The sequence below is a fragment of the Meleagris gallopavo genome, chromosome 1 (assembly GCF_905368555.1).
Source record: "Meleagris gallopavo chromosome 1, MGAL_WU_HG_1.1, whole genome shotgun sequence".
In the NCBI taxonomy this organism is placed as follows: Eukaryota; Metazoa; Chordata; class Aves; order Galliformes; family Phasianidae; genus Meleagris; species Meleagris gallopavo.
Genome location: NC_139404.1, coordinates 515,021 through 534,150, shown reverse-complemented (window position 1 = coordinate 534,150; position 19,130 = coordinate 515,021). Strand labels below are relative to the sequence as shown.

Below are 19,130 nucleotides of genomic sequence, written 5' to 3'. Positions count from 1 at the left end.
CGCCCCTCCCCCCCTGCCGCCCCCCCGTCGGCCCTCCCGACCCCCCCGGCGCTCCCGGCCCCTCCTCCCGCCCCTCCCCTCGCAGGGCAAAGGCCGTGGGGCGGAGCGGGGCGATGTGGGGCGTCATGGGGCGAGCGGGGCTGCGGGCTTTGTCCGGGGGGGCTGCCCCTAATTCCGGGAGGACCCTGGAAGGGAAAGTGGCTCTGGTGACCGCCGCCACCGACGGGTGAGTGACCCACAACGCCCCGTGGCCCCTCGGCTCCTCCGCTCCCCCCATTGCTCCCGTCTCCCCTTTGCCCCACCGGTGACCCATAGCCCTCTGTGTCCCCCTTGGCCCCCATGTTCCCCCGTAACCCCCGTGTACCCCGGGAACTCCATAGCCTCTACATCATCCACAGCTTCCCCATATCCCCACCGCCCCGTATGTCCCCTTTGTCACACCAGACGAGTCTCCCCATAAACCTCCCCATAGCCTCCATCAACTCAGAATCCCCAGGTCCTCCCAGCCCCCCCGCGTCCCCCCATAACCCTTCTGACTCTGTAGACGCCTCCGACGTTTCTCCATCACCCCGTAACCCCCCCCATTATCCCATATATCCCCATGTCTCTCTAGACCCACCGTGTCCCCACGACCCCCCCATGCTCCCCCAAGAGCCCCTCTCTCCGTAGTGCCCCCAGTCTCCCCCTCCCCCTCCCCACAGGATCGGGCTGGCGGTGGCACAGAGGCTGGGGGCGGCGGGGGCCCGGGTGCTGCTGAGCTCCCGGCGTCAACCCAACGTGGACACGGCGGTGCAGAAGCTGCGGGCTCAGGGTCTGGAGGTCAGCGGGGTGGTGTGCCATGTGGGGCAGCCCCAGGACCGGCAGCGCCTGGTGCAGACGGTGAGGGGGTGGGGATGTGGGGTTATGGGGGGCAGTGGAGGTGGGAGGGAGATACAGGAGATGTGGTGCAATGGGGAGCGATAGGGTTGTGGAGGGCAGAGGGTCAGTGGGAGCCTATGGGGTTACGCGGGGTCGGTGGGGCTGTGGAGATAATGGGTTACTGGGGGCAGTGAGACTATGGGGTGCAATAGGGCTGTGGGGTCCCGTGGAGTCATACAGGGAGGTCCCATGGGGTTATAGAGCACCATGGAAGTCCCATTGTTCTATGGGGAACTGCTGGGGTACCATCACCCTGTGGGGTGCATGGGGATCCCATCATTCAACGTGACTCGACGGGGGGGCCATGGGTCTGTGAGTAGTCCCATGGGGTTACATGTCACCGTGGGATCCCATCGTTTTGTGGGGGGTCCCATTGGTCTGTGGAGGCCCCACTGAAGCATGAGGCACTGTGGGTATCCCGCAGGGTTATGGGGTCATCCCACCGGTCTGTGAGGGTCCATCACTCTTTGGGGTGAATCCTTCCGCAGGCATTGGACACCTATGGTGCCATTGACATCCTGATCTCCAACGCCGCCGTCAACCCCGTCATGGGCAGCACCCTGGAGGTCGAGGAGGCAGCCTGGGAGAAGGTGACCCCCCCACCTCATCCCCCCACCCACACACACACTCTGCCCCACTGACCAGAACCCACTGACTGCACCCCACTCTCATGGCTCTGCCCTCTCCAGATCTTCCAGGTGAACGTGACGGCAGCAGCGATGCTGGTGAAGCTGGTGTTGCCCCACATGGAGAAGAGAGGGTGAGAGGGGGTGGGCTGCGGTGGGGGAGGGGGGCTCGATGGAGAGAGGAGCTTCTGGGGGGTGGGCCCACCTGACAGTGCTCCCCCCTTTTCTTGCCGCAGTGGAGGAGCCGTGGTGTTGGTGACATCGGTGGCCGGCTTTATGCCCTTCCCGGTGAGCGGGGAGCGATGGAGGCGGGAGGGGACTGCTGGGATGGGGGGGAGGGGTGGGACGGGGGGTGACGGTGGGGGCGGCGGGGAGGTGGTGGGGGCGGTCAGACAGCGGGGTGGAGGAATGGTGGGCGGTGGATGGAAGAAGGGCGAGGTGGAGGAATGGCTGCTGGGACGCACGGCGTGCAGCCGCTAACGGGACAGATGGACGTGTGGTTGGGACAGACAGCAGAGGGGCGAGCAGACGGACAGACGGATGCGGTGTGATCACTCCTGTGCCCCGCAGGCTCTGGGCCCGTACAGCGTGAGCAAAACAGCACTGCTGGGGCTGGTGAAGGTGTTGGCCCCGGAGCTGCGCGCCCGCGGAGTGCGGCTCAACGCCGTTGCACCCGGCCTCATCCAGACCCGCTTCAGTGCCGCCGTGAGGGCGGGGGGGTCGTGGGAATGGGGGGGGTGGGGGGGCGGGGGGGCGGGGGGATGGGGGGCGGTACTCAGAGGGGCCAGGTCACAGAATCATGGGATCACAAGGTGGGAAGGGACCTACAGGACCATCTTGTCCTCCCAGGGGGGCTGACTGGGGCAGGGCATGAAGCGGTGTCTCGTATGTGGGGTGGGGGTCGGGGGCCTCGACCGGGTGTGGTTGTGGGGTGGGCGGAGCCTCTTGGTGGTGGACGATCTGATAACCAATGGGAGGACGGGTTGGGTGGGAGGAGCCGGCGGGGGAGGGGTCTGTGATGGGCGGGGCTCGAGGTGAGCGGTGCTGTGATGTCCCCCTGTTGCAGCTGTGGGAGAACGAGGCCACCAAGGAGCAGCTGATGTCCTCCATGGGGATCGACAGGTGGGGAACGGCCCCGAGGGCCTCAGCCTGGGGACGAGGACCTGTGGGCGGTGGCGGTGACGAGGGGTGACCCTGCGGCGTCTTCCCCTGTCCCCAGGCTGGGAACGCCATCGGACGTGGCCGAGGTGGTGGCATTCCTCTGCTCCCCCGCCGCCTCCTACGTGGTGGGAGAAACCGTGGTGGTGGCCGGGGGGACCCCGTCCCGCCTCTAAAGGAGCCCGGAGAGTGCTGGGATGGCATCGCTGCGGCAGCGGGGGTGGTCTGGGAGAGACATCCGTGTCTGGGGGGGAGCTCTGGGGACACCTGACGGGATGCTGAGGCTTAGTCCAGGAGGATGAGGGGACCCGCAGGGGACGTCCAGGTCTACGGGAGGTACTTGGGGCCATCCGGGGGGAGCTGGGGCCTGCAGAAAACCTCTGGGTGTGCCATGGAGGTCTTCGTAGGCCCCAGTGTCCCCTTGGATGTCCCCGTAGGGTTTCTAGGGGGATCAACAGGGAATACTGAGGCTTACAGAAGCATCTGGGGACATGTGGGGTGGTCTATAAGGAATACTGAGGGCTGTAGGGGGTGCTTGGGATTTGTGGGGGATATTGTGGGCTACAGAGAAGCGTAAGGGGCTTTGTAGGAGACACTGAAGTCAATATGGGGCATTTGGGGAAATCTATGGGGACATGGAAGCATAGGGACACCCTCAGGGACACTGGGATCCGTAGGGGACATTCTAGGAGCTACAGGTAGATTTAGGTCACTTCAGTATGTTTGGGGCACTTTGGATCCCCCAATAAATCCACTGACGCTGCCCTGGTTACAGCTCAGAGGTGTCTCTTTGGGGCCATTGTGGAGGCCGTCCCAGCACTCAGCATGGGAGTGACCATCCTGGCAGTGTTGGCAGCCATCTTGAAGGGACAGGCATTATCTTGAGGTGGCATCTTCTTGGGCCTCTTGCAATACCCCATTTCCTCATGCCCCCTGTTAGCACTAACAAGCAGCACAATGGCAATTAGCAGGGCCCATTTATTGCCAGGGACAATAAACGACCATAGAATCACAGACTCGTGGAAATTGGAAAAGCTGTCTAAGATCATCCAGTCCAACTCCAACCTGTCCCACCGTGCCCCACTATGTCTCTTAGAGCCACATCTCCACGGTTATTGAGCACCTCTTGGAATGGTGACTCCACCACAGCCCCGGGCGGCCTCTGGCAGTGCTTTGCCACCTTTTCCGAGAAGACTTTTCCTAACATCCAACCTGAACCTCCCTCAGTGCAACTCAAAGCCACCACCTCTCATCCTACCAACCCCTCACCTTGCTACAACCTCCTTACAGGCAGTTGAGGAGGCTCAGGAGAGGCCTTATCACTTCGTACTTCAGACTGAACCATCCCTGTTCCCTCACCCACTCCCCATCAGACTTGTGCTCACAGCTCTTTTTTATTGCCCTTCTCTGACACTCTCCAGCAGCTCAATGTATTGTTGTGAGGGGCCCCAAACTGAGCACAATACTGGAGGTGCGCTCCAGACTATTTTTGTATTAGCAGCTCATTAAGCTGTATCTGAATGCAACCCAAATTCATTCAGGCTAGGTGTGGCCTTTGCAAACATGGTGAAAACCAACCTACGATGGCATGAACACAAGTCCCACATTACAGCTGTTGGGTTTTGCTTTCATGCGTGCATCGCTCTGTTTTGGACTCATTGAGACACATCAGCAAAAAGATGAAGAGACGTGAGGGGAATACAGCCCCATTTTACCTTTGAGTTTATCAAGGTCCCTCTGGATGGGATCCCTCCCTTCTGCTGTATCAGCTGCACTGCTCAACTTATGTCATCAGCAAACTGCTGAGGGCGCACTCAATCCCCTCATCTGTGCCACTGATAGAGACGTTAAGAGCACCAGTCCCAAAACAGAGCCCTGGGTACGGCGCTCATCACTGCCCGCCACCTGGACATGGAGCCACTGACCACAGCCCTCTGCTGCGACCTTCTGTCCAATTCCTTGCCCACCAATCCTCCCTTCAAATCCATATATCTGCAATTTAACAATCAGGATGTGCTGGGGGACCATGTCAAAAGCCTTGCAGATGTCCAGGTAGATGAAATTGGTTGCCTTCGGTTTGTCCACCAGTGCTGTCACTCCAGCACAGGAGGCCACCAGATGGGTCAGGCACAACCTTCCCTTGGTGGAGCTGTGCTGGCTGTCTCACGCTCATCCCTCATGTGCCTGAACTCTTCCAGGAGGATCTGCTCCAGGCACAGAGGTGAGACTCACCAGCCCGTAGTTCCCCAGTTCCTCCTTCCTCCCTTTGATGTTTCCCTTTCTCCAGTCCCCGGGGTCTTTGCCTGACAGCCACCTCAGCCAGCTCCCTTAGGACCCTGGGTTGCACGCCATCCAGCCCCAGGGACTTGTACACATTCATTCTCAAGAGTCAGTCTCAGATTTGCTCTGCCCTTACAGCAGGGGGAGTTTGCTCTCCCCGTTCCCACCTGGAGGTTCAGGTTCAGGGATGTGAGAATCCTGGCTGCCAGCAAAGACTGAGGCAGAGAACGCATTGAGTACCTCAACCTCCTCCATATCTGTTGTAGCCAGTTCTCCTTTCCATTTAGCAGAGGAGGTACGCTCTCTTTGGCCTGCCTTTTCGGACTGATGTACCTGGATCCCTTCTTGTCTTTAACATCCCTTGCCAACTTCAGTTCCTCGACTTTCCTAATCCCATCTCTGCAAGTCCAGACAGCATCCCTGCGTTCTTTGCAGATGACACATCACAGCTCCTGCTGTCAGTGCTTGCCCTTCTTCTCCCTCAGTTTGCCCAGCAGGTCCTTGTTGAGCCTTGCTGGTTTCCTGCCCCCTGCCTGCTTTCTTATTCTGAGGAACGGAGAGCTCAGAAAGGCATCTTTAAAGAGCAGCCTTCCCTCCTTTGTCCCCAAGGACTTCTTCCCAGGAGATCCCATCCAGCAATTCCTTGAACAGCCTCACGTTGGCTCCCCTGAAGTTCAGAGTCCTGACTCCATACTTTGCATTCACTTCACATTCCTCGAGATCATGACCTCAATCAGGGCACGGTCACTGCAGCCCAGGCTGCCTCCCATCTTAATATCTTTAATGATCTCCTTTGCATTTGTGAGCAGCAGATCCAGCAACATTTTGCCTCTGGTCGGTCTGTCCAATACCTGGACCAGAAAGTTGTTGTCAGTGGACTCCAGGAGTCTCCCGGATCTCTTATAGCTCGCTGTGTTGTTTTGCCAATGGACATCGAGGTGGTTGAAATCCCTCACCAGGATGAGAACCTTTGAATTAAGGAAAAAAGGAGGAGCGGTGACCGAAGACTGAGAGATGAGAGGAGAAAAGGGACTGAGGCCAAAACAGAGTAGAAGGATGAGGTGAGAACGGAACACAGTGAGGGGAAACAAAGCACTGAAGTGCAGATGGAATAGAGGACATGGAGAAGGACGGCGAAAGGAGAGGAGAGCGGTGCTCAGTGTGTGCGGGGAAAGGCGGTGGGGAACAGCAGCTGGGAGAAATAGAGGCAAAGCTGCCTTAGAAAGCAAACGACTGAGGAACAAAAGTGGGAAGGGAATGGGAAATGACCAAACACTCCGCCGCACCCATCGAGCCCCCAACCCCCCGCCTCCATCAGCGGCTCCGGCCGCCCCCGCGCTCCGAGCAGCGCACACAGCGCAGCACTGCGCTCCGCTAACGGCGCTCGGCGGGACCCGACGCAGCGCCGAGCGCACAGCAGCGCCCCCTGCGGGACACAGCGCCACCCCCCCCCAACACCCCCACTGCCCACCACCGCCACCGCTCTGCCTTTCACCACCAACACTCCTCCCCTCCCGGGGAGGTGCACCGTGCCCGGAGGTACTGCCATACCGGGACGATGCGCGGAGCGGAGGGAGCAAGCTCCGGGTCCAACTCCCGCGCCCAAAAATCCGTTTAATATAAAGTCCTCTCATCGAGGACGTATCAGATATTAAACTGATAAGAACAGATACTACACTTGATCTTAGCCAAAAGGCCGAGAAGCGATACTCCACTCCTTTCCCGATGCCCGCCGGACCCCGCGCGCCCCACCGACATCTCACGGACGCGCACGCGCCGCCCGCTACGACCCCTCCGTCGCCGCCCCAGCCCCGCTCCCCACGCCGCACCGCCCCGCTCCGCTCCCGCTCCGCCACGATGGCGGCCCCGCCGTTCCCGGTTTCTTCGTTTCTCACCGCTACCGCCGGCCCCTGCGCCGCAGATTACCATAGCCCCGCCCCTGTCTGTAGGCCCCAGCCCCCAGCCCCGCCCCTCCCGTCTCCGCCTCCCGGGGCCGCGCGGCGCGGCGGTGCTGCTGCGCGTGCGCACTGCGATCGGCGGCGGCAGCGCGGCGGCCCTCGTAAGGGCTGTGCTGGGGGCGGGGAGACGGCGGGGCCGGGGCTGCGGTGCTCCGTCTGCCGGGCCGTGCTGGCGCCTCCAGGCGCTCTCGGCTCGGTTCCGCAGCGCGTTCCCCCTCTCTCTGCCTGCCCACGTTCGGCCGTACGGAGCCGCGCCTTTTCTCGCACGTCGATGCCACGCGGTGCAGCGCTGAGCAGCGCAGCGCTGCCCGAAGCCGGGCGCGGTGCGAGCCGCACGCCCGCTTTCCGTCTCGCCTTTTTCCTTCCGGCTCCCGTCCCACGAGGTCCCGCTCGGGCCGCTTTGCTGCAAGAAGTCCGGCCGCTCTCTCCCGCGCTCAGCGCTCGCTGGCCGTGACTCTGAGCTCCTCGCCCCTCCCCGCCCTCCGGTTGCTCTCCGTGCCCGCACAGCCCCGAGGAGCGGCCGCTCTCCTGCCCCCTTTCCCCGCACGCGGCAGCTCCGTTCCGGCAGCGCCACAAGAGCGGCGCGCAGCCGGGCAGCGCGGGAGGGGTTACGGCCGGCACAGCGACGGGACCGCGCGTGGATCCAGCCGTGCCCGACGGCCCCGGGAGGGTTGGACGAGCGATGGGACGCCGGAGTTGGAAGGGACCCAAACGATCACCGAGCTCCAAATCCCCGCTGTGGGCCGTGTGCCCCCAGCTCGGGCTGCCCGGCTCCCGTCCGCACCTCGGGCAGCTCCAGGGATGGGGCACCCACAGCTCTGGGCAGCGGTGCCAGCGCCGCACCGCCTCTGGCCGAAGGATTTCCCCGCATCCGACCTCACTTTCCCTTCTCTCAGTTTAGCCCCATGGGAATCGAACGTTGTTTCTGCATTAGAGCCAGGTAGGAGTTTGTATTTATTTCACGGTCTCTGCTGCCGCGGCCCTTTTCGGGCACCTTTCTGCTTTACTGGGGGGTCTCTGATAGTTTTCATCACTTGTGCTCCAGATGAACCTTCCCCAGGACTGCACGCTCGCTACACAGCGCAGTGATTTACAGGCGTGGAGATGAGGTGGATGCAGTTGGGTGCGGGCACAAAGGCTGCAGCTCCCGTCTGTCCGTCCATCCGAAATACCTCTGAGCCTTCAGTTAAAGGCAGGTCAGACAAATCAAACACCCCGATGTTGGAGAGCTGCCAGCATTTGGTGCTGCACAGACAAGACCCGAGCAATAGAGAACACGAGGAGCAGAAGGTAAATAATTGGCAATGTCCGTGCACAGATAGCAAGAGTCTGCGTCTGGACAGCACGGATCCGTACGTAATATTTTCTCACACACCTTGCAAGAACATCCCGCAGGAGATTGCTCGAACCAGAGAACAAACCGTGAGCTGCCCATCTGACCTCAGTCTCCTCTTTCAGTTTAACGCCGTTCCCCCTCCCCTGCTGCGCTTCGGCCCCTTCAGGCGCTGAAGGCCGCAGCGCGGTGTCCCCGCAGCCGTCCCTTGTCCAGGCTGCACAGCCCCTCCCTCGGCCTTTCCCCACACACAGCCGCAGCCCCCCGCCATCGCCGTGGCGTCGTCCGGCCCCGCTCCCGCAGCCGCACGGCTCCCGCGGCTCGGAAGGGGCTCCCGAGGGCGGACAGACGGGGCCGGTCCCCGCCCCGCCCCACCGCTCCTGCGCCGGAGCGGTCCGGGCTGCGGCCGGCCCCAGCTGAAGGCGACCCAGCAGCGCCCCCTACGGGACACAGCGCCACCACCACCCTCCAACACCCCACCTGCCCACCACCGCCACCGCTCTGCCTTTCACCACCAACACTCCTCCCCTCCCGGGGAGGTGCACCGTGCCCGGAGGTACTGCCATACCGGGACGATGCGCGGAGCGGAGGGAGCAAGCTCCGGGTCCAACTCCCGCGCCCAAAAATCCGTTTAATATAAAGTCCTCTCATCGAGGACGTATCAGATATTAAACTGATAAGAACAGATACTACACTTGATCTTAGCCAAAAGGCCGAGAAGCGATGCCCACACTCCTCCCCGCACGACGCCCGGCCCCGCGCGCCCCACCGACATCTCACGCACGCGCACGCGCCGCCCGCAACGACCCCTCCGTCGCCGCCCCAGCCCCGCTCCCCACGCCGCACCGCCCCGCACCGCTCCCGCTCCGCCACGATGGCGGCCCCGCCGTTCCCGGTTTCTTCGTTTCTCAGCGCTACCGCCGCTCCCCGCGGCCCTTATTAGCATAGCCCCGCCCCTCACCCCCCGCCTCCTTCCCGCGGCGCCGCCGCTGCGCTCCGGCAGCACCGAACGAACGGCCCGCGGTCGGCGCCCGCACGAGCCGCTCTGTCGGCGCCGGGCGATCAGTTGAAGGCGTCACGGGCGGCTCGGCGATGGGACGGGATGGATCCAAGCGCACCGACGGGCCCGGGACGGCTGGGAGGGACCGTGGAACCGTGGAATGGTCGGCTTGGAAGGAAACAAAAGCGTCACCAGCTCCAAATCCGTTACCGGTTTTCCATTTGCAAACCAAGAGGTCGGCAAAAGAAGCTGTGGGCGATCGGAAGGGACTTCGGGGCTCTGGGAAAACCGCGAAGCCGGCGGGATCGGCAGCACAAAGGGCTTCTCCTCTGTCCGGCACAGAAGGAGGAGGGCGGCCGTGCTGAAGGAACGGCTTTGTGAGCGGGGCTGAGCTCAGGGCTTTGGGTGCTGCGGGTCGGGACGCAGCCTTGAGAAAGGAGGAATGTGACGGATGGGATGGGAGCCCGCTGACTGGAAGGGCCGCAGAGACTGCAGGGAGCAGAGCCGGCTGGGCTGCTTGGCAGGGCTTTAAACGCGGTGGGGAAGGGGCTGCACTGGCTGCCAGAGGAGAGCGTGGCAACGCTGTCGGCCTGGGAGGCGGGAGGGAAAAGCCGGACTTGTGCGGCAGGAGGCGGGGAGGGCTCCTCCGAGAGCGCGGCGAGGCCAGCAGCCGAGCTGAAGTGCCTCTCCGGCAATGCGTGCAGCACGGGAAATAACCAGGAGGAGGAGCTGGAAACCGTGGTGCGGCTGGGCAAAGGGGGACCTGGGTGCTGTCGCAGAAACACGCAGGGATGAATCCCACGACTGGAATTCCCTGACGGAGGGCTGCAGGCTTTTCAGAAGGGACAGGCAGGGTAGGAGGGTGGCGGAGTTGCCCTCTGCGTTAGGAAGTGGATCGACTGCCGAGAGCTGAGTGTGAGGAACGGCCGCGATCAGGTCGAGAGCCTGTGGGTGAAAACCGAGGCCGGGTCCAGCAAAGGGCATCTGGTGGTGGGGCTCTGCTGCAGCCCACCTGCTCAGGGGAGCCCGTTGACGAGGCCGTCTTGCTTCAGCTGCAGGAGCTGTCGCGCTCGCGGGCTCTTGTCCTGATGGGGGATTTCGGCCACCCGGATACCTGCTGGGAGAGCGGCACGGCGGGTGGCAGCCAGTGCAGGAGATTCCCGGAGTCCGTGGAGGACAACTTCCTGGGGCAGGTAACAGATGGACCGACCCGAGGTGAAGCCTTGCTGGGCCTGGTGCTCAGCAGTGCGGAGGAGAGCATCGGAGAGGTGAAGATTGGAGGCAGCCTGGGCTGCAGCGACCATGCCTCGGTGCACTTTGTGATCTGGAGGAATGCAGGCCTGGCAACAAGCAGAGTCAGGACCCTGAACTTCACGAGGGCGAACTTCTGTCTGCTCAAGGAACTGCTGGCTGCGATCTCCTGGGAAACTGTCCTTAAGGGCATAGGAACGGAACTGAGCTGGCAGCTCTTTAAGGACGTAGGAGGAGGTCTGAGATGCTCAGGGGGCTGCAGCACCTCCCTACAAAGCCAGGCTGAGGGAGCTAGGCTGTTCAGCCTGGAGAAGAGAAGCTGCGGGGTGACCTCAGTGCAGCCTGCAGGACCTCAAGGGAGCCTGCAGACAGGAGGGGAGTCAGCTCTTGGAAAGGGGAGAGAACAGCAGGACAGGGGAATGGTTGGAAGGTGAGGGAGGGCAGCTTTCAGTTGTCTGTCAGGGGGAAGTTGTTTGCTGTGAGAGTGGGGAGGTGCTGGAACAGCTGCCCAAAGAGGCTGTGGATCCCCGTCCATCCCTGGAGGTGTTCAAGGCCAGGTTGGATGGGGCCCTGGGCAGCCTGGGCTGCTGTGAGATGGGGAGGTTGGTGGCCCTGCATGGCACGGGGGGTTGGAGCTTCGTGATCCTTGAGGTCCCTTCCAACCCGGGCTATTCTGTGGTTCTGTGACACCCTTCTGCGAGCACAAGAGCTCTCCATCCCCCAGCAGAAGAAACTGAGCAGAGGAGGCGGGCGGCCGGCATGGCTGAGCAAGGAGCTGCAGCTGTGCCTGAGGGACAAGAGGGAAATGTACGGGAAGTGGAAGCAGGGTTGTGTAGCCTGGGAGGAATACGGGGCTGCTGTGTGTGTGTAGGGATAGGATTAGGAAAGCTGAGGCGCAGATGGAGCTGAACTTGGCGAGGGGTGTGAAAGAAAACAAGAAGGGGTTCTACAGGTCCATAGGCGGGAGGAGACCGGCCAAGGAGAGCGTTCCCCTCTGATGAAGGTAATGGGGAGCTGCCTTCCTCAGGCATGGAAAAAGCTGAGGTGCTCTGTGAGTGCTTTGCTTCGATCTTCACGGGTGGTCAGGCTTCCCCCCATGCCTGCCACGACCCGAAGCTCTGGGTGTGGGTGAGAGGAGCCGATTCCACCCATAGGCACCTGGACAGGCTGGAGTAGCGGGGCCGCGAAAACCTAACGAGGCTCAGTGAGGCCAAGTGCAGGGAGCTGCCTCGGGTCGGGGCAATGCCAGGTACGGATGCAGGCTGGGGGAAGATGTCCTGGAGAGCAGCCCTGCGGAGAAGGAGTTGGGGGTCCTGGCGGACGAGAAGCCGGACACGAGGCGGCAGTGTGCGCTCGCAGCCCGGAAGGCCGACTGTGTTCCGGGCTGCATTAAAAAGGGGTGGCAGCAGGGACAGGGAGGCTCCATCAGCGGCTCCGGCCGCCCCCGCGCTCCGAGCAGCGCACACAGCGCAGCACTGCGCTCCGCTAACGGCGCTCGGCGGGACCCGACGCAGCGCCGAGCGCACAGCAGCGCCCCCTACGGGACACAGCGCCACCACCCTCCAACACCCCACCTGCCCGGAGGTACCGCCACCGCCACCGCTCTGCCTTTCACCACCAACACTCCTCCCCTCCCGGGGAGGTGCACCGTGCCCGGAGGTACTGCCATACCGGGACGATGCGCGGAGCGGAGGGAGCAAGCTCCGGGTCCAACTCCCGCGCCCAAAAATCCGTTTAATATAAAGTCCTCTCATCGAGGACGTATCAGATATTAAACTGATAAGAACAGATACTACACTTGATCTTAGCCAAAAGGCCGAGAAGCGATGCCCAAAACCCTCCCCGCACGACGCCCGGCCCCGCGCGCCCCACCGACATCTCACGGACGCGCGCGCGCTGCCCGCAACGACCCCTCCGTCGCCGCCCCAGTCCCGCTCCCCACGCCGCACCGCCCCGCTCCGCTCCCGCTCCGCCACGATGGCGGCTCCGCCTTTCCCGGTTTCTTCGTTTCTCAGCGCTACCGCCGCTCCCCGCGGCCCTTATTACCATAGCCCCGCCCCTTCGCCGAAGCCCCGCCCCCGCCGCGGCATCACACTCCGACGTGCGGCCGCTCGGACGCCGGGTTCGCAGGGCGGGCGCTGCGGTGCGTGGCGGTGCTGGGGGGCTGCGGGGCTGCCAGGCTGCCCCCCATCTGTGCTCGGGGCAAAAGCAGGCGGCTTAAAGCCGCCCCGTAGCGCTGCTGAGCGACAGGTGGAGGCTCTTTGCTGCGGGAAGCACGCGGTGAGGTGCAGTGATGTCTGGCACAGATGCACTGAGCTCGTTCAGCCGCTGCCCTGAAGAACTGGGTGAGAACCAGTGTGAGCGGAAACACAGCAACGAGTCATAGAGTCATAGAATTGCTCAGGTTGGAAAAGACCTTAAAGATGATCCAGTAAACCACGACCCAACCATCCTGCCCCAACTCTAACAGCCCTCTGCTAAATCACAGCCCTGAGCATCGCATCCAAATGGTTTTTAAACACGTCCGGGGACGGTGACTCAGCCAGCTCCCTGGGCAGCCCACCGCAGTGCTTAACAGCCCTCTCTGTAAAGAAGTGTTTCCTGAGATCCAACCTAAACCTCCCCTGGCACAACCTGAGGCCATTTCCCCTCATCCTGTCAGCGGTGAGAAGAGCAGCCCCGCTCTCACTGCCTCCCTGCATGGCTTCACTACGTACCTGTAATCATCATAAGCTGCTTGCTGTCACGGGTTATCCTTAGATATAAGTCCGTGACAGGGGGCACGGGCCCCGGGAAGAGGAGAAAAAATAAAGAAAGAAAAAAAAGGATAAAAAAAGGGGTACGAACGGTTTGCCGCGAGCCGGCCGGCCCCGGGCCCCGTGCGCTCCGGGAGAGGGGGAAGAGCAGAGAGCCAGCCGGTGGTTTTAACAAAGAGAAAACACAACGGCGACGATCTGAGGAGGAAGGGTAATTTACTGAATGCAACTAAATCAAACAAAACGAGAGGGACAAGAGTATCAAACACGAGACTCGAACCGCGACAGTGCGAGGGAAGCACGCGCTTTATCCGCCGAGCTGAGCCGGGTCCCGTCCGCAGCTCCGCCCCACCGCCTCTGCCCGCCGGGTCCTCCGGGATGCCGCCCCCTGCCCTGCCATCGCGGTACTCAGAGTCCGCGACACTGAAGGGAACCGGAACGTTAACTCGTTAACTCCATGTGATGTCCTGATGTGGAATACTGACAACAAAAAATCACCAAACCACAACGCTTGCCCACTCTTCCAGAGACCGTAAGCTTTCCTTTTGTTCTTGAATTCCAGCCAGTCTCTGTTCAGCCAGTCTGGCTTCCCTGCCTGTTGGCTCATCTTCCATGACTTGGGGAAGTTCAGCTCCCGCACCTTTAAAATTACTTCCTTAAAGTATTCCCAGCCTTCCTGGGCTCCCGTGCCCTCCAAAGCTACCTCCCAACCGACCCTCTCAACCACGGTCCTAAAGAGGCCAAAGTCTGTCCTCCAAAAGTCCAAGCTGCAGTTCTGCTGACTCTCCTCCATGCTTCAACAAGGATGGAGCAATCTAGCATCTCATGATCACTGTCCCCCAGATGGCTTCCAACCTTTACATCCCCCACCAGACCTCTGTTAACAAACAGCAGGTCCAGGATTTTGCTTTCCCTCATTGGCTCCTTCACCAGCTGTGTCAGGAATTTATCTTCCACGCACTCTAGGAACCTCCAGGACTGTTCCCTATCTGCTGTATTATAAATCCAGCAGATGTCGGGGAAATTGAAGTCCCCCATAAGAACAATGGGAAGAGACCCTGAGACCTCACCCAACTGTCTATGAAGTGTCTTGTCCACCTCTCCATCCTGGTGGTGTGGCCTGCAGCAGACTCCCAAGATAATGTCAGTCTTATTGGGCTTCGCTTTTATTCTGACCCATAAGCTCTCAACCCTATCATCATTATTTCCATACATTCGCATTCTTTCTTAACATAGAGGGCTCCACCACCGCCTTTCCTGCCTTGCCTGTCTCTTTGGATAAGTTGGCAGCCATCCATCACAGCACTCCAGCTGTGAGTCATCCCACCACGTTTCCATGAGGGCGACCATATCATAGCTTTCCAACCACACAACGGCCTCCAGCTCCTCCTGTTTATTACCCATGCCTGCATTGGTGTAAAGGCACCTGAACTGGGCCTCCTTTGCAGTGGCAGTAGCCTCAATACCCTCTTGGCCACACTCAGGTGTTTCCATAGCCACCAACCTCACACCAGCCCTCCTGTTCTTCCTACAAAAAGGTGCATCGTCCTCCTCCCTCACCAAGACACAGGACTGTGGGATCTTACCAGCACATCCCTCTCCCACAAGCACTGGCACGTTGCATACAGGCTCTAATTACCCCAGTTACACCCCACCCTCCTTCATACCTAGTTTATCAACTCTGTCAATGAATATAACTCAACCAATGAACCTTCCCAACTCCCATCGTAAGACCCCTTCCCACCAGTGAGCAGCTGCTCCTATCAGTTGCCTGCAGGCCTGTTTTCATGTAAATTGAGCAGAGGTCAAAAAAAAAACAAACCCTTGCTGGGCACACCGGGCCTGGAGCTAGGTATTATTCAGTTGTCCCATCATATTTAGTCCCTCATTATTCCCTATAGCTGGAGGGATAGAGAACACAAATTGTGCTTCCAAACCCTTGACCTGTCGCCCCAAGGCTCTGAAGTCCTTTTTCATAGTCCTCAGGGAAATTCCTCCTATACCATCGCTGCCAACGTGAGGCAGTAACCTGAGGGCCAAACAATGGAAGGAAGTTTATTCCTCACATCTTTAACCCGGGCCCCCAGGAGGCAGCAGACCTCCCTGCGTGGAGGGTCTGGTCTACATATCAGCCCTTCTGCTGCCTTCAGCAGAAGTCACCAATGACAACGACCTGCCCATTTTCTCTTTTCTGATGAGGTTTTAACGCTAAGTGAAGTCTGGTTAGACTTTGGTGACATTGAGTGGGGAGAACCGTCATCACCACCACTGTCCAGCTGTCCCTGCAGAGCACTCTAACTGTTCCACAGGAGCATCTGGGGAGGCAGGGGAATCTCGGGGCTGCTGTGCCTGCATTGCCAAGAGGAGCCTTTTCCGTTACCCCACAGCCCCCAGTTCTTCACTGTTGTTGATAGGGGGAGGAGAGGACGGGGGCTCACTGCAGCAGGAACACTGTCTTCCTGCTGGTTCCCCTCTATCACCTGCTTGCAGGGTGGCAGGGGGTGACGTGCTCCATGTGGAGCCTCAGCTGGCTGCCCAGATCCCAGGGCCAATAGGGTTTGGCAGCGCCGATCAACCTCCTCCCACATTCCTTTATGCTCCTCAGCCTCTCCACCTCCTCCTTCAGCTCAACCTCAAGGCTGAGTAAGTCATTTAGCTGCTCGTATCTGACACAAGTGCTGACTCCATCACTCAGCACTGCAAAGGCCAGGCTCTGGCACTCACTACAGCCACGGACCAGCACACAAGCATCTTCGTGCAGTTTGCTTACACGTGATTTCTGATTCGGCCTCCACGCTGCCCCTTTTGTTTCTTTTCAATACTTACTCATCTTGCTTGGCTCCTCCCAAATAAGCAATTCCCCTCCCCAGTTAACTTTCCCCCATTGCTCCCGGGTGTTGCCGCATCGGAGCACAGAGCGGTGCTGTGTGCTGAGGGCATCGTGTGCTTCGGGGCCACGGCTGAGTTTCCTCGGCGCTGCTGCCCCGCTCCATTCCTGTCTCCATAAGGACCCCCGTCCCCCCATCAGACACGCGTGGAGACATTCCCCGGTCCCACCGCTCCCCTCTACCTCCCGGAGAACACCGCTGAGGGGCACTGAGTCCCCGCAGGAGGCAAACTGCCCTCTGAGGCATCCTGTGCAGCCTAAGCAGGTCTGGGCCACCGCCTTCGGGACAGGATGCGAAACCGCAGCGAGGTGGGTTGGAGAGCCGCTCCTGGGGCGCGTGATGCCTCGAGGGCCTTCGGAGCGGCCGTTTGTCTTCGGGCCGGAGGCTGAAACGCGTGCTGCTGCCGTTCCCAAAGCCGGGCCGCACACTCAGCTGCGCGGCTCCGCATCCGTCCGTCCGAGCCGTAGGGCGCTGCTACGGCAGAAGGCAGCCGGGGGTCCCTTCCGGCTCCTGCCCGCACCCCCCCGCGCAGCCCCACGCGGTGGCACAGCCCTCGGAACCGACGGTTCTGTGACATCGGCGCCGCGGACAACGGGCACACGGCGCGTCGGGGGCGACGAAGCCGGGCGCGATGGGCTGCCGTGCGCCTCCGGGAGCGATGGCGCTGCTGCTGCCCCTCGCGGTGCTGCTGGCCGCCTGCCGGCCCGGGCACGGCTTCTCCGGCGGCTGCGAGTGAGTGGCCCGGCGGTGCCCCGTGGGGAGGGACGGCGGTTCAGACGCGAAACCTGACGCGTTTCTGCTTGCAGCACCTGCGGGCTCCGGCCCGTGGCTTATCACTATGGTGGGATGCGCGTCGTGGGCGGCACGGAAGCCCTGCACGGGTCCTGGCCGTGGATCGTCAGCATCCAGAACCCCCGGTTTGCGGGCACGGGACACATGTGCGGAGGATCCCTCATCACCCCGCAGTGGGTGCTCTCGGCAGCGCACTGCTTCGGCCGCCCCAAGTAAGGGCCGTCCCCTTCCCTGCCTTACAGCCGGCGTGGCACTGCGGGTCCCGAGGCCGGGCGTGTGCCCGAGGCACAGCGGCCACGTCGCAGCCCCCGTAGCGCTGCCCTCCTCTCTCCCCCGCGGCTCCGCTCCTCCTCACCTCCCTCTCCACCTCAGCTACATCCTGCAGTCGCGCGTGGTGATCGGTGCCAACGATCTGACTCAGCTGGGCCAGGAGGTGGAGGTGCGCAGCATCAGGAGGGCGATACTTCACGAGTACTTTAACAACAAGACGATGATCAACGACATCGCGCTGCTCGAGTTGGATCGACCCGTCCACTGCAGCTACTACATCCAGCTGGCCTGCGTGCCCGACCCCTCGCTGCGAGTGTCAGAGCTCACAGACTGCTACGTCAGTGGCTGGGGACACATGGGGATGAGATGTGAGTACCCAAAACGCACGGCTGTCCCGGGTTAAAGCTGAAGGCGAAACCCCGGGTGACACCGTGGGGATGCATCCATAGAGAGGGATGGGGCCGAGCCGTTTGTAAACTCGAAGCCGAGACTTCGGGAAGGGCTTCGCCCACAAACGGGCCGGGAGCTGACGGTGCCCATTCTGCTCTGCGCTCACAGCTGCAGCGCCCACCCAAACCGCCGAGGTCCTGCAGGAGGCCAAGGTCCACCTCCTCGACCTCAACCTCTGCAACAGCAGCCACTGGTACGACGGGGTGCTCCACAGCCACAACCTGTGTGCTGGTTACCCGCAGGGCGGCATCGACACCTGCCAGGTAGGAGCCGCACGCCGACACGCAGCCGTGCTCTGCCTGCAAACCACCCCCAGTCACGCTTTGGGCTTCTCTCCCCCCCGCAGGGCGATAGCGGCGGCCCTCTGATGTGCAGAGACAGCAGCGCTGACTATTTCTGGCTGGTTGGTGTGACCAGCTGGGGGAGAGGCTGCGGCAGGGCGTTTCGCCCTGGGATCTACACCTCCACTCAGCACTTCTACAACTGGATCCTGCTGCAGATGAGAGCAGCAGCCCATCCGACGTCGCGGACATGGAGTCATTACATGAGCACCTCGTCCTACCACCACGGGCCAAACGCGGTGCCAACACAACCGAGCGTGTCGGACTCCTGTCCATTTCCAGCTCAGAAACTCAGGGAATTCTTTACTGGGGTGCAGAACCTCCTGCAGAGCCTTTGGGGAAGCAAGGCTTAATCAGCTGCACGGCGCAGAGCAGCCTGCAGTGCACCACCACCCCTTTCTTTGGGATAATGCCCAATGGCAGCCCATCTCTGTCCCACCCGCCCTCCTCCGACTGCACACAAACGCTGAAGTTTACTCAGCTGGACAAATAAAGCTTATTTTCACAGCTACCCGTGTCTCTGCTTGTCTCGCTCCGATTTATAGGAGGGAGAGGAGGCTCTTTTAATATCTGTACACCCGGCGTGAGATAAGAAACAACGGTTCAAATGTCGGTCCGACCAGTTTATCACAGATCTTAATTAGGGAGATGGGGAGGGGGAGGGCGGACACTAGTAAGAATTAGGGTGATGGGGAGGGGAAGGAGGGCGATAGAAAAGACAGGAAAGAAGCAGCAAGGAGTCTTTGTAGGCAGCAAGAGGGAGAGAGTCACCAACACACAGGGACACCCCCCTTTTCTTGGGAGTTCTGAGAAATCAGTTTGCCATTGTTGCCCTCCCTTCGAAATCATTAATTAGATTCCTATCCTCTCTAGAATTTTTTACAGGTTCTGACTCAGGTTTAAAGATTTTAAGATGACCGCCTGGAATTAAAGCCTTCTTCAACCACCTGTTCTGCCACCCTCCCCATCATCTTATTTCCAGTTTCCTGTACAGAGCTCCCTGCCTGATGTCCTTTACAATGTGCCACAGCCGCGCTCCTTGGGAGGTTTGCATCATGCTGTTTTCCTTCTGAGTGCAATCCTTGCTCATTTCAGATGGTGCTACGATG

General features: G+C 60.9%; 2 protein-coding genes, 1 long non-coding RNA gene, 3 other non-coding genes and 1 pseudogene across 8 annotated transcripts; 2 read left to right on the top strand and 5 right to left on the bottom strand.

Annotated features, from left to right (window-relative positions):
- Positions 1-65: 65 nt before the first annotated feature.
- On the top strand, positions 66-3,471 carry LOC104916486 (dehydrogenase/reductase SDR family member 4-like). The gene is made up of 8 exons (XM_085238911.1): positions 66-226; positions 702-879; positions 1,407-1,508; positions 1,608-1,678; positions 1,781-1,832; positions 2,115-2,249; positions 2,611-2,666; positions 2,764-3,471. Exons 1-8 carry the CDS (start codon positions 114-116, stop codon positions 2,876-2,878), a joined length of 822 nt encoding a protein of 273 aa, XP_085095037.1. The 5' UTR covers positions 66-113; the 3' UTR covers positions 2,879-3,471.
- Positions 3,472-6,499: 3,028 nt separating this feature from the next.
- Positions 6,500-6,690, bottom strand: LOC116217751 (U2 spliceosomal RNA). Its single transcript, XR_004162465.1, has one exon. It is a non-coding gene; the product is annotated as a U2 spliceosomal RNA (small nuclear RNA).
- Positions 6,691-7,876: 1,186 nt separating this feature from the next.
- LOC146545165 (uncharacterized) lies at positions 7,877-9,035 on the bottom strand. The gene is made up of 2 exons (XR_014887325.1): positions 8,316-9,035; positions 7,877-8,185 (listed from the first exon to the last, which is right to left on the bottom strand). It is a non-coding gene; the product is annotated as an uncharacterized LOC146545165 (long non-coding RNA).
- On the bottom strand, positions 8,808-8,998 carry LOC146545166 (U2 spliceosomal RNA). Its single transcript, XR_014881309.1, has one exon. It is a non-coding gene; the product is annotated as a U2 spliceosomal RNA (small nuclear RNA).
- Positions 9,036-9,220: 185 nt separating the features above from the next.
- On the top strand, positions 9,221-18,532 carry LOC692129 (acrosin). 3 transcript variants are annotated; one of them, XM_085238005.1, is made up of 5 exons: positions 9,221-9,508; positions 16,975-17,172; positions 17,333-17,598; positions 17,789-17,943; positions 18,027-18,532. In XM_085238005.1, exons 1-5 carry the CDS (start codon positions 9,366-9,368, stop codon positions 18,372-18,374), a joined length of 1,110 nt encoding a protein of 369 aa, XP_085094131.1. In that variant the 5' UTR covers positions 9,221-9,365; the 3' UTR covers positions 18,375-18,532. The 3 variants fall into 3 exon arrangements, with proteins under 3 accessions (XP_085094131.1, XP_010709824.3, XP_085094241.1); XM_010711522.4 differs by lacking the exon at positions 9,221-9,508 and adding an exon at positions 12,435-16,900; XM_085238115.1 differs by lacking the exon at positions 9,221-9,508 and adding an exon at positions 12,435-16,900 and having other exon boundaries at positions 17,333-17,621; positions 17,815-17,943; positions 18,027-18,511.
- Positions 9,895-12,414, bottom strand: LOC146545163 (uncharacterized; annotated as a pseudogene).
- On the bottom strand, positions 12,162-12,352 carry LOC146545164 (U2 spliceosomal RNA). The gene has a single exon (XR_014881308.1). It is a non-coding gene; the product is annotated as a U2 spliceosomal RNA (small nuclear RNA).
- Positions 18,533-19,130: the final 598 nt, after the last annotated feature.

Bases quoted from the DNA above. Each gene is read 5' to 3' on its own strand.
- LOC104916486 (XM_085238911.1), top strand. From the start codon at position 114: ATGTGGGGCGTCATGGGGCGAGCGGGGCTGCGGGCTTTGTCCGGGGGG. The intron at 880-1,406 runs GTGAGGGGGTGG...ATCCTTCCGCAG, and splicing joins GGCAGCGCCTGGTGCAGACG to GCATTGGACACCTATGGTGC. The intron at 1,509-1,607 runs GTGACCCCCCCA...TGCCCTCTCCAG, and splicing joins AGGAGGCAGCCTGGGAGAAG to ATCTTCCAGGTGAACGTGAC.
- LOC692129 (XM_085238005.1), top strand. From the start codon at position 9,366: ATGGGACGGGATGGATCCAAGCGCACCGACGGGCCCGGGACGGCTGGG. The intron at 9,509-16,974 runs GTCGGCAAAAGA...TTCTGCTTGCAG, and splicing joins TTCCATTTGCAAACCAAGAG to CACCTGCGGGCTCCGGCCCG. The intron at 17,599-17,788 runs GTGAGTACCCAA...CTGCGCTCACAG, and splicing joins GGGACACATGGGGATGAGAT to CTGCAGCGCCCACCCAAACC.